Genomic DNA, 13,310 nt, shown 5'->3' on the forward strand with positions numbered 1-13,310 from the left:
AATACTACTTGTTCATTGGGCATTTGGATCTAATTATAAACTACTAGTAGTATCTAATAGAGGCGGCATGGTGGTGCAGTGGGAAGCGCTGTCACCTCACAGCAAGAAGGTTGCTGGTTCGAGCCCCGGCTGTGTCAGTTGGCATTTCTGTGTGGAGTTTGCATGCTCTCCCTGTGTTCACGTGGTTGTCCTCCGGGTGCTCCGGATTCACCCACAGTTTAAACTCATGCGCTATAGGTGACATGGGTAAGCTAAATTGTCTGTAGTGTATGTGTGTATGTCCTGGCCCTCCAGATTGGAGATTGAGCATTGGGCTAACCCACCTCGTAAAAATTAGATGTTATGAAACACCAACATGGTGAGGTTAAATATCAACTTCGATATAAACCACCCTGTGAGTAAGAGTAAGTATAGTATCTATTGAATAAGTGTCTAATTAAAATGTACTAGTAACTATTGATAAGTTATTAATATCTAATGAAACAAAACAATTGTTTAATTTATTGGTACTAGTGTCGTCAACACTTTAAAATAATGGTCCAGTTTATTACAGTATTTATTCATCTTTGTTAACATTATTTTATTTCAGTTAAATAACATTAGTTAGTGTTAACTCTGTGCATTAACAATATTAATAAGCACAACTTTAGATTTTAACGCATTAGTTAATGTTGAACTATGATTAATAAATGCTTGACTGGATCATTCATACATAGTTATGTTAGTGAATATATTAACTAATGTAATAATATTCAAAAGTGTTAGTCTAGTGTCTTTTAAAGATGAAAAAAAACAAGCTTATATAAGGATAAGATCTATGACCTAGTAGCCCAAAAAATGTATCTACTGGTGCTTAATGATATACTAAAAGAAATAAGTATTAGTAGAATGATGCTAGATAGAGTACTAGTATGATTTATAGATTATATGTTAAAACGGCTTGCCATAGCTCTGTTTCATAAAACACTGAATGGGCAAACACCAGAGGGCGACCAAGTACAGAAGCTCAGATTGTCTGCAAAAACATCCTGATCACCAATCGCTTATTTCACTATTTGTTAGTATTAGTTAAAAAAAATGTATTTTCTTGAGTATAGCAGGCATTCTCTTTAAGGTGTTACAAACTTAAGTTGGATATAAATTAAGTCTACCGAACAAGCTGTAGCTGTGTTGATTTTCTTGCTCTCCGCAGGCATGGGACATCTGTGTTAGGACCTGCGCCTACACCAACCACACTGTGCTGCCTGAGGCTCTGGAACGCTGGCCTATCGACCTCTTCCAGACCCTGCTGCCCCGACACCTCGAGATCATCTACGAAATCAACCGCCGCCACATGGAGGTCCAGCTTCAACACCACACTAAACTACAACACAGTTTTACACAAAAAATATGTCAAGAGTTATCTGATTTTTACCTCATCATTCACAAATATAAATAAACCCTAACAAACAAATAATTTAGGGTCACTAAGACTTTTTAATTGTGAATTGAACACTAAGGATGCACAATATAAAAAATCTGATCCTATAGCAGTACTTACATCCTTCTCATGGCCAATTCTGTTACTAATAGATAGATACTAATAATCAGCAAGTTTATATTTTGATAATATAATATTTATATAATCTGCAGTTTGTGCATGCAGGAAATAAAAAAAATAAATAAAAATATAAACTGATATTTCAGCAGCTCTGGCTAAACTATAGTAAACATCAGTCTTCTCTATTCAAAAGATAGGTAATAGAAATATTAAATATATTTTTACTGTTTTATTGTTGTATAAACAGCCTAACGGGTGACTGCAGATTAGTTTCTGTTGAAATGTGGATTTGTTATACAACAATGTAACACTGCATTGTCCCAGTCAAATAAAAGTTTTTATTTGTATATTTTTTATCCAAGTATTCCGTGCAAAATAAAAACGAAAAACGGAATTCTCTAGTGCATTAGAATCAATCAAAATTAATAATAAAATGCATTGACATTCATCAACCTCAAAAAAAGAAATGCATCCCCAAAATGACGTATAGCAAAGCTGAGATTTATCTGAAATGATATACTTTAGATCTATGCTCAAGGGTTAAATTCGAGGATGCTGTATAAATGACAAAGTGTTTGTTTGCTGTTGTAGCGTGTGGCCTCTCTTTACCCCGGTGATATGGACCGCTTGCGCCGCATGTCTCTGATTGAGGAGGGCGGACAGAAAAGGGTCAACATGGCTCATCTGTGTATTGTTGGTGCCCATGCAGTCAACGGTGTCGCACGAATCCACTCGGACATCCTCAAAGCTACAGTGTAAGACTTTAAACAAACAAAGCAAACCAAGCCATTGACTTTTACATAATATCTTAAAGGGTCAGTTCACCCAAAATGAACAATCAGTCTTTATTTACTCACCTATATGATGCTCCAGGCACGAGATATTCATCTTCAATTTTAATCAAATCTTTTTCCTGTAAGGAATGTTTGATAATAGTAATAAAAAACAGAAGGCAAGAAGTAAACGGGACCTACTAAATGGACACTTCATTATCCTATGAGGCTACAGGAGAGAATTTATGAATTGGAGTGAATGATTTATTCACAATTTAAAGTATCAGAGATTTGGGTAAACAGAATTTTAATAGGCAAACTAAATATTTTTTTAAAGATTTGAAACAATTATGAAATTATTAGTGGTAAATGTTGACAGAATTGTCCTTTTGGAATGAACTGACTAATTATTAAATAAACTGGTAATTCAATAGTGACCGTACATGCCACATGACAGCTTTGTTACTTGATGGATTGTAATTTCTGTCGTCAAGTCATTAACCTGAGAGCTGAATTAATTAACAAATTGTTCTTTTGAGACTCTGCCGCTGATCCGTATAGCAAAAAGGACAAAACTGTATCTAATTGTTCTTACTAGTGAGTTTTAACGAATAATTGACTTGAATCCGTACTGCTTCTAAAAGTCATAAGGGTTAGTAATTAATGACAAAACTGATCAGCTATTTCTTTTCCAAACAGATTTAAAGATTTCTATGAGATGGATCCACACAAATTCCAGAATAAAACCAATGGCATCACCCCTCGCCGCTGGTTAGTGATGTGCAACCCTGGTCTGGCTGAGGTCATTGCAGAGGTTGGTGCTTTATTTCATTGCTTCATTTGTTGAATGTTAAAATAACTACCAATGACTGAACCACCAAAGACTGTACACAGTAATTGCTCTTTTATGTAATGCCTTGTTAATAAAAAAGTTTATATTTGGACTTAAGAAAGCAAACACTTAAAGGGATAATTCACTCAAAAATGTAAATTCTGAAATGACTTTATCACACTCAAATTGTTCCAGTTTTGTCTGTTGAAAACAAGATAAGATATTTTTAAGAATGTTGGAAATCTGTAACAATTGACATCTACAGTACATTTTTCCTACGAATGGCTACCGGTTTCCAAAATTTACAAAACAGTTTCCAACATTTATCAAAATATCAATGAAGTTCTGAAACCACTGAGATAAACGATGAGTAAATATAAATTTTTGGGTGAACTATGCCTTTAGGAATCTATAATTACATTGTTGCTAAATATATAAAATGCCAGAAACAACTTTAATCTCGTTGGCCTTTTCAAATATCAGAAAATTGGAGAGGACTTCATCCGCGACCTGGATCAGCTGCAAAAGCTTCGCGATTTTGTCAATGATGAGGCTTTCATTCGGGATATCGCCAAAGTTAAGCAGGTTGGAACCAGTGCAAATGTGGCTTGTATCAACAGGCTAGTGGGTTTTAGATTTTAAACTGGTTTGTTCTCACCCCGTTCAAGGAGAACAAGCTGAAGTTCGCTGTGCACCTGGAGGAGCACTACAAAGTGAAAATCAACCCCAACTCCATGTTCGACATTCAGGTGAAAAGAATCCATGAGTATAAAAGGCAGCTGCTCAACTGTCTGCACATCATTACTTTCTACAACCGTGAGTGTTAACTGCGCTTTCATTTCTTTCAGTTTCCTTTTCGCTATCACTATTATGTGTTTTATTTATTATTAGCACTATTTTATTTGGGTGGTTTATCCATTGACGATCATAATATATTTTTGGAAAGGAGAAACATATCTATATATCCACAGTATATATATATATATGCTACTTTAGAAATGTCACTTTATAATTGTGTTTGAACGATTCTCTAGCGGAATGTCTAAAGCAGGAGTGCCCAAACTTTTTCTTATGAAGGGCCAAAAACCAAACTTGATTGAGGCTAGTGGTCTGAAGGTAATTGCAGTTGCCATGGGTAATTTCAAAATTTTAAAATAACTAGAAAAAAACCGCAGGCCCTACTTTGGACATCTCTGGTCTAAAGTGATAACAAAACAGGTGTTTTTGCTCACATTTTAGACTACACAGCCATCAGTCTACAGAGATTTCCCAATATTTCTCTGCTGCAATTGCAATAACACAATAAATAACCCAGAAAAAGCCAAAGCAAAACACTACCAAATTACGATAGTATAAACACAGCACTACAAAATGCAAAAGAGAGATCGACTTACCTGTTCTATAATGATTTGTTCAGGTGGGCGGAGTAATACACCCCAAGAGTGAAGAGACTATACTAGTGCTGTTATTGCAGAATATCACATGGCTATCAGTCAATCAGAATCGAGAACCAAGCAGAACTGTTGTGTGTGTGACTGTGTATATATATATATATATATATATATATATATGTGTGTGTGTGTGTGTGTGTGTGTATATATATATATATATATATATATATATATATATATATATATATATATATATATATATATATACTTTATTATTATTTAAATGAAATTATATATATTTTTAGAAGAGTAAATATATAAAAATATTTTGTAAATAATATTTGTCCTAATATTACTATTGTGATTAACCGTATTTTCTTTCAAATAATAGTTAAATTCAAAACAAATACTGAATAAATAAAGGAATGCATAAATTATTGTATTAAGGTATAATGGTCCAAAACACGTCAGTAAATAAAACTGTTAAACATTTAGAAAGACATGTTGTGACTATTTGTGTAAATTCAATTTTACAGGCATCAAGAAAGAGCCTAATAAGCAGTGGACACCAAGAACAATTATGATTGGAGGAAAGGTGATTTAAATGCAGTCAGATCAGCATTCAGATCTTTAACTCCTTAGTGAACTGTGAATTGTCTGATAATTCTATTCTTCTTCCCAGGCTGCGCCAGGATACCACACAGCTAAAATGATCATTCGCCTCATCACAGCTATCGGTGAGGTGGTCAACAATGACCCTGTGGTGGGCGATCGACTCAAAGTCATTTTCTTGGAGAACTACAGAGTCACCCTTGCTGAGAAAGGTGATCGATTATAATATTTGAAGTCTCTTACATTTAAATATTTTATTTGAATTATTATTTTTTTATCTTGCATATATTGTTATTAAAAACTGATATTTTAGTTTGTTAGCTTAAACCTAAAGAAAATGAGAAGTGTTGTTGTGACAACTTACTAAAAATATTTTGTTTTTATGATTTTTTCTTTGACTAACCCTATTTGCTACAGAACTAATCTTACAATTAATGATAACTATAATATTAACCAGAAAATAAAAGCTGTATGCTTCCAGACAGCATATACTGTATATCTAACATTTTACCCACATATAACTCTGTGTCAATGCAATGTGTGATTGCCATTTGATTGAGATGGAAATACCTTATAATTTAATATTTGCAGTGATTTTCACAGCTATGCTTTTCTACGGCAAACACTATCAGTGCCTAAACACAATTCCCAGTTTAAAGGGAAGCTATAATCTCAGGTAACACTTTATTGTAATGTGCAATTCATGCTGTTTACAAACCATTATCTAAGGCTATCAGCTCAATAAACCTTAATTAGTGACTTATTAATAGTAAGGTAGTTGTTGAGCTTAAGTATTGGGTAAGATTATGGATATAACTACTAATAAAGAGACAATATCTAAACAATAGGCAGTAGCTAGAAGTTCATTAGTGCATTAAGCTGTAAGTGTTACCATATCTTATAATTAGGGCTGCACAATATTGGAAAAAAACTGACGTTACAATATTTTCTTTCACTGCGACTATATATATATATATATATATAGCTATATAAATGTAATTTCAGCAGATGACTTGAATAGCTTTTAAACAATTCATAATTAATTGGGATGAACTGTAGTGGAGCATATCTGCATAAAATATAATTTTAAAAATGATAAGCAAAGTTAAATACAACAGAGAAAAGATGCTAATATACAATGATTTATGATTTTTTTTTCAAACAGTCAAACAGTATTTAGTCAAACAGTATTTAGAAGCAGAAATAAAAAATAAAAAAACACTGTATAATTATGATAATAACAACACTATTATTTTTAGTAAATAATGACATAATATACAATTCATCTTTAAGCTATAAACATTTCATTTATTGTGCCTTAATGATTAATTAATAATTCATTAATTTAAGCCAAATTTAATGGCTTAAATTTGCTTCAAATTCAATGAGGTCTTAAATACTCATGCAAATCATAAACTTAGTGTTTAAATTTTTTGAATTTTTGAATTTATTGAATGGGATAGCCCGTTGAGATGAATCATCTAATTTTCGAGGGGGTCCCTAAAATTTTTTAGAAATTACTCCACTGCTTCACCTTTCACACAGTCATAACGGGAAATATCCAGATAATTTCTGGAACGACTTTACTGGTAGATTCAAAAAAGCCCCGTTCACAAAGGCAAGAACGTTCCGGAATTTTTTCCAGAAAATACCATTCACACATCTATTTCAAAATACCAGTAATTTTTTTTAAAAATTGGTATTTGTCAACATAGAAGGGGTTGGGCTTTTGTTGATGGTTTTACTTTGATTTCAAGCTTTAGCATTCATGCAGTTGCTTTGTCCCAGAGACATCCAAAAGGCAGAGGCGCAAACAGCAGCTAAACGTTTACACAGTTGACGACATTACAAATTTTGTGGATAGATAAGTATTATGAACAACTTCGATTAAACATATAAAGGAACACTTTCGCATGTTTAGATGTACATAATGTGTGTGTGCTGGCACTCACCGGCTTCTTCACGTGCACACGCGTCAAGCAACTGAAGCAGAGCTTGAAAGAAAACAAACAGAGGTTTATCATAAGGATTTTATCAATGATTTTTACACAGGTAAGATTAAGAAGGAAGATAGAAACTTTATCTGACTAACATCTAGCAGTTAAATGTGTCTGAAAAAAATATTTAAAGGTTTTTATTTTTCATAAACCGTGCGGATGTGAATGCGTCTGAATGTTCTGATTGACTGGAGTAGACATCTTTTCTGGCAATTTTCCTTCTGCGTTCACACAGAGCAGCATTCAGCAAATTACCGGTAATGTTACAAGTTCTCTTTTAGGAAAACTGATGGAACAAATTTATCAGTATTTAAAAAAAAGGCCTGTTCACACAGGTTCCCTTTGTTTGTTGCTGGTAATTTTCTAGAAAGGGATGTATGTGTGAAAGGGTCTTGTGTTGTTCACTGTAGTGTCTGGTCAACTATAATCCCAACTACATTGCAGATCCCTGCGTTGTGACTATTGCAGCCTCGCACATTGCAATATCGATGCTGAAACAATATATTTTGCAGCTCTACTTATGATTATAACATGGTATGAATGTGCTTTAGCCTACCTTATATAATACGAGTCATGCGATTGTGAAAAATATCCCTATCGTTGTCTTTTTCTCTCAGCGATCCCCGCGGCCGACCTGTCCGAGCAGATCTCCACAGCCGGCACAGAAGCTTCTGGAACAGGCAACATGAAGTTCATGCTGAACGGAGCTCTGACCATTGGCACTATGGATGGAGCCAATGTAGAGATGGCAGAGGAAGCAGGAGAAGAAAATTTCTTCATCTTCGGCATGAGAGTGGAGGATGTCGAGGCCATGGATGTTAAAGGGTTAGAGACAAAAACACTCGTTATCAAACTCAATAAAATCTAATAATATTATAGAGCCATTGGTCACACTTTACTTTGGGGACCATTCACACTATTAACTAGCTGTTGATTAGGTGTGCCTCAAATACATGTAGGTGTCGAGTAAGATTTTTAAGGAATGTGAATATGGTAATGTGAAATAAGGCATTATTCAGTATTATACCATGGGAATGTTGAATGTTTTATTGTGATTGTGGCTGATAGACATTCTAAAGTGGTGCAGGTATTCTTAAATAACTGCATGGCTAAAGTACTTCCAGGCAGATTAAAGTTCTATATCCTTAGAATGATTTAAGTTATCTGAACAATGTCTAGTTGTGGTACCTGTAGTAAAAGCCAAACAAGTTACTCCAGTCTGTAAATTATTAGAAAATAATTCACACTAAGGGGCCGTTTGCATATTGCGTCTAAAAGCATGTGGAAAGCGTGAGGTAAGACACTGCCTTCACCATTTTTAAAGCACTTCTGTGCTCCCGTGGCATCTGTTGTTACTAGGCAAACCGTTTTCTTAGAGGATGACAAACTGACAAACCATTGATGCAGCTCTGATACAAGTTATATTTATGGAGAAAACGAATAAGCACTGCAATATTTGAGTGCTCTGTGTTTGCCTGAGGTAATTAGTGTAATGTTATCACTGAAGTGTGTATATTTTATTCAAAGTATGAAGCTAAATGGTTAGTTCTAGTCACATGACTCATGCTGTGCTTGCAGCATTTTGAAAAACTGTGACCGTTTCAACTACGCACCTGGACAACGTGAAAGTGCAAAAGACGTGATATGTGAACAGTCCCTAAAAATCCAATAATTTTATAATGCAAAGGCCAATTGTCCGTTATTACTTACCAATAACCAATACTCCAGTAATATCATGCTAATAAGCAAGTAGGCAGTGGTAATAATTCCAAATCCAAACATACATGTTCCAAACATACATGTTATTGTACTTTTTGTTGGGATTTATCAATTAAGAACTCACACTTTGTATGCGTTATATATGATGTGACTTATTTTCATCTGGTAGATACAATGCATCAGAGTACTACAACCGTATTCCAGAGCTGAAGCAAGCCATTGACCAGATTGCAGGTGGATTCTTCAGCCCAAAACAGCCAGACCTCTTTAAGGACATTGTCAACATGCTGATGCACCACGACAGGTAGAGAAACAAGATACAAACACATAGAATATAACAGGCAACCACATTATCCAACTGCACAAGAAAAGTGCAGGCATAAAGTGATGGATACAGTATGGTATTTAGGTAGGCCTCAGAGTTTAAATAACATGCATGGTGCCCAAAACTGTTGTAAGGCCACCCGTATACCACCAGCAGCCAGTACGATTTATTTCAAATATCTTTATGACATTTTTTTTTATAAAATGTTCTGCTCAGAACATCAAATCAGCAAATTACAACATTACTTTTATATATTATCATAGTATGTTATTGCTACTAACACTACCCCAGTAAACACTTCCCTCCCTCAGAAAGCCCTTAATTAATATTAATATAAAATAAATTAAATTAATTGAATAAATGAATAATACAAAATACTACTACTATTCTTCTCTTATCCTAACATAAGGTGATAATACAGAAACAACCTAACTTTAGAACTACCTGACAGTTGTCTTTATTTCAAAGTTATTAGAACACCAACCATAAAAACATAGGATAAGAATCTTTCTGTAATACTTCCCCTGGGAAAAGATTCTGAATTTTATTTCCAAATAAGTGTATCATTAAAGTAATTACTGAAGTACTAGTGCAAATTAAAACAAACATTTCTTTTAGCCATGGATCAAAAATGGGGATGATGCATGCTTCCACTTTAAGAGAATGAGACATCTTGCTTATAAAGTTGTAAATGCTAACAGGACCATACATGGCTTGGTGAATCCATGCTTTAATGTTGTTTACTCCAGAAGTTGCTGTTCACCTGGGCATAATTTGTGCTGGAACAACCTCTGAAACCTGATCCAGCACCTTTTACCGATCCCCCTCCTCATGCGTCACCCCGATCTGTTCCGTGATCTCGCAATTTACTAATTAAGCACTGTTGTCGCTGTTGTCTTTCCATCACCTCTAACCAGGCTATACGTTCTCTTGTGAATGCTGTCAACAAGATATTTCCCTCCAGAGAACTGCTCAATTGATATTTTCTCTGTCAAAACTTTTTCTGTAAACCCTAGAGATGGTTGTGTGTGAAAATCCCAGTAGATCAGCAGTTTCAGAAATACTCAGACCAGCCCATCTGAACGAACAACCTTGCCATGTACAAAGTCACTAAAATCACCTTTCTTCCTCATTTTAATGCTCTGTTTGACCCAGTGGCAGATTTAGGCCCCGTTTACACTAATGCGTTTTAGTTTGAAAACGCACAAGTTTTGCTACGGTTACGCCAACCGTCCACACTACGCCGGAGTTCTCGAGCGCCGAAAACGGAGCGTTTCGAAAACGCTGGAGAGGCCGTTTTCATTCTGAAACGCTGCTGCTCCGTCTCAGTGTGGATGATCGAAAACGGAGACATCTGAAAATGGAGGCGGGGCTGCTGACATTCGCCTCTCTGATTGGGGCTTTTCCTGAATATTAAGTAGCCTAACACACACAGTTCAGTCCTGCATTTTCTCCTTGTAAGTTCAGACTTCGCATGTTTGATCAAGGCTGCAGCCTCTTCTTCTCAGTTTGATATGGAAAACAGACTATAACGAGGACACGGGTAAATCTTCAAAGGGAACAGTGTACTTTATAACTTCATTCACATCACCCTGCCTGCGTTGTTTCACTTTCTCAACAATAAAATGTAAACATGATATAAGGAACTGCCTTTTTTCATTTTGATATTAGCAACTTAACAGACAGCAGAAATGTTGAGGCATCGTGCTGCATAAGCGTCATCTTCACTGTGTGGATATTTATAACAAAACGGAGCCTATAACAACTGCCTCCTTTCAATTTCAGTGAAAATACGAAACATGCCCTCTCTTTTGCTGAATATCAGTTTTAATAATCGATAATGGCCATTATAAAAGTATAACATACAATAAGTTAATACATTATAGGAAATAAAGGCAAGCGATCAGTCAATATACAGAATAGGCTACGTTACCTGAGAAAAAGTAATAGATTCCAATGACCAAAGTCAGGGAATATGTCGTTAGATAAAGACAACAAGATGAATGAAATATCCCGTTTAATAAATATAGTGAGATTAGATCCAGCGGGAGATGCTTGATGAAAAGTCCGACTAGCAGAGCTCTTATCTGGGTAGATGGGCTGCAGTGCTTGCCAGAGAGTGTCTGTGTGGTCACGTGATGTGCGTTTTCAGCGTTTTGGTGTGGACGGAGAGCAGTTCGGAAACGCTGGGTAAAACGCGAGTGTGGACGCGGATCGTTTTCATTCTAAAACGCCGTTTTAAAACTAAAACGCACTAGTGTAAACGGGGCCTTAGGCATGGGCAATATAGGTGCTTGCCCAAGGAGACAATCATCTGCGACCACAACCCCCTTCCTTTCTTTCATCCGCGACACACCTCCCAACCACCACCCTCACTGGTCTTTACTTTCGTATGCAAAAATGCAGCATGAACACTGTGAGGGCAGCATGATTGTTGTTTGCCTAGGGCGCCAGTTAAGTTTGCAACGGTACTGGTGCAGATCATCTTATATATGTTTACATGCCTAATTGTAATGATTTCCTGTCATGCGATTGGCTGATTATATATTTGAATTAATCAGCAGATAAATAGGTGTACCTAATAAACTTTCCGATAAGCGTTTATAAATACATGCTTCTTTCTCCACAGGTTCAAGGTATTTGCTGACTATGAAGACTACATCAAATGCCAAGAGAAAGTCAGTGCTTTGTATAAGGTGAGTGCAAACATTGTTACATTGCCCAAAAACTGAAATGATTTAATCCTCGAAACTCTGATGATTTAATATTCTCTTTCCATTAATAGAAACCTAAAGAATGGACCAAGAAGGTGATCCTCAACATCGCCGGTTCAGGCAAGTTCTCCAGTGACCGCACCATCTCCCAGTATGCCCGTGAGATCTGGGGTGTAGAGCCCACTCTGGAGAAGCTTGCTGCACCTGACGACATTAAATAAACCCGCACTTGCCCAATTTCATTAATCCCGCTCTTCTCATTTTGCCCTGTCATCCTATGGCAACACCAGTGCAATCTGTCAATCTTCAATCTTCTGCGTCATTCACTGTACAAACAATAAATAACCTCAACAAACTCAATGTTCAACGGGTAACATCTATATCAGCATTGTTCAGCAAAATCATTGTTTCCCTAAATCATTGTGAGTACAACCTGTTGCTAGATCTGCATAGGCTTCTGGGAAAATGCATATTAAGAATGATATTAGGAAATGTCACAGCCCAGATTGGTTTTTGATTTTAAATTTCAGTGTTTTTCCCCTTCTGAAATGTTCAAATACTGTATTTGTGACCCTGGATGACATAACAGTCTTTTGTTGCATAAGTACATTTTTGGCAATAGCCAATACATTGTATGGGTCAAAATGATTGATTTTTTTAAGTCAAAAATCATTTGAATATTAAGTAAAGATCAATTTCATAAATATATTTTGCAAATCTCCTACTGTGAATCTATCAAAAATCAAGTTTTGATTTAGAATGTGCATTGCACTTCAGTTAGTCAACTTTAAAGGCAATTTTCTCAGTATTTAGATTTCTTCTGATTCCATATATAAAAATTACCACTTTATGGTGCACCTTATTAGTACCGAGTTAAACCCACATTTTGCATTTAGAACTGCCTTAGCCCTTCGTGGCATAGATTCAACAAGGTACTGGAAATATATCTCTTTTCTTTTGTCCATATTGACATGATTGCTGCAGTTTTATTGGCTGCACATCCATGATGCGAATATCTCGTTCCACCATATCCCAAATATGCTTTATTGGATTGAGCTCTGGTGGCTGTGGAGGCCATTTGAGTAAAGTGAACTCATTGTCATGTTTAACTAACCAGTCTGAGATGATTCATGCTTTATGAATTGGCGCGTTATCCTGCTGAAAGTAGCCATCAGAAGATGGGCACACTGTGGTCATAAAGGGATGTACATGGTCAGCAATAATCCTCAGGCAGGCTGTGGCATTGACATGATGCTCAATTGGTACTAATGGGCCAAGAAAGTTTGACAAGAAAATATCCTCCAAACCATTACACCACCACCAGCAGGCTGAACTGTTGATACAAAACAGGATAAATGCGTGCTTGCGTGTTTTTGACACCAAATTCTGACCCTACCATCCTTATGT

At 35.9% G+C, this 13,310-nt stretch overlaps 1 protein-coding gene across 1 annotated transcript in view; it reads left to right on the top strand.

The window, feature by feature from the left end:
- The window catches only part of pygma (phosphorylase, glycogen, muscle A), a 31,892-nt gene extending 19,633 nt beyond the window's left edge, over nt 1-12,259 (top strand). Inside the window, 11 exon segments of the mRNA NM_001020628.1 lie at nt 1,193-1,339; nt 2,132-2,295; nt 3,013-3,127; nt 3,629-3,730; nt 3,814-3,961; nt 5,073-5,131; nt 5,219-5,360; nt 7,763-7,970; nt 9,034-9,168; nt 11,819-11,885; nt 11,975-12,259. Coding sequence (NP_001018464.1) covers nt 1,193-1,339; nt 2,132-2,295; nt 3,013-3,127; nt 3,629-3,730; nt 3,814-3,961; nt 5,073-5,131; nt 5,219-5,360; nt 7,763-7,970; nt 9,034-9,168; nt 11,819-11,885; nt 11,975-12,124 — 1,437 coding nt within the window. The 3' untranslated portion in view covers nt 12,125-12,259.
- Nucleotides 12,260-13,310: the final 1,051 nt, after the last annotated feature.

The sequence above is a fragment of the Danio rerio genome, chromosome 21 (assembly GCF_049306965.1).
Source record: "Danio rerio strain Tuebingen ecotype United States chromosome 21, GRCz12tu, whole genome shotgun sequence".
NCBI lineage: Eukaryota > Metazoa > Chordata > Actinopteri > Cypriniformes > Danionidae > Danio > Danio rerio.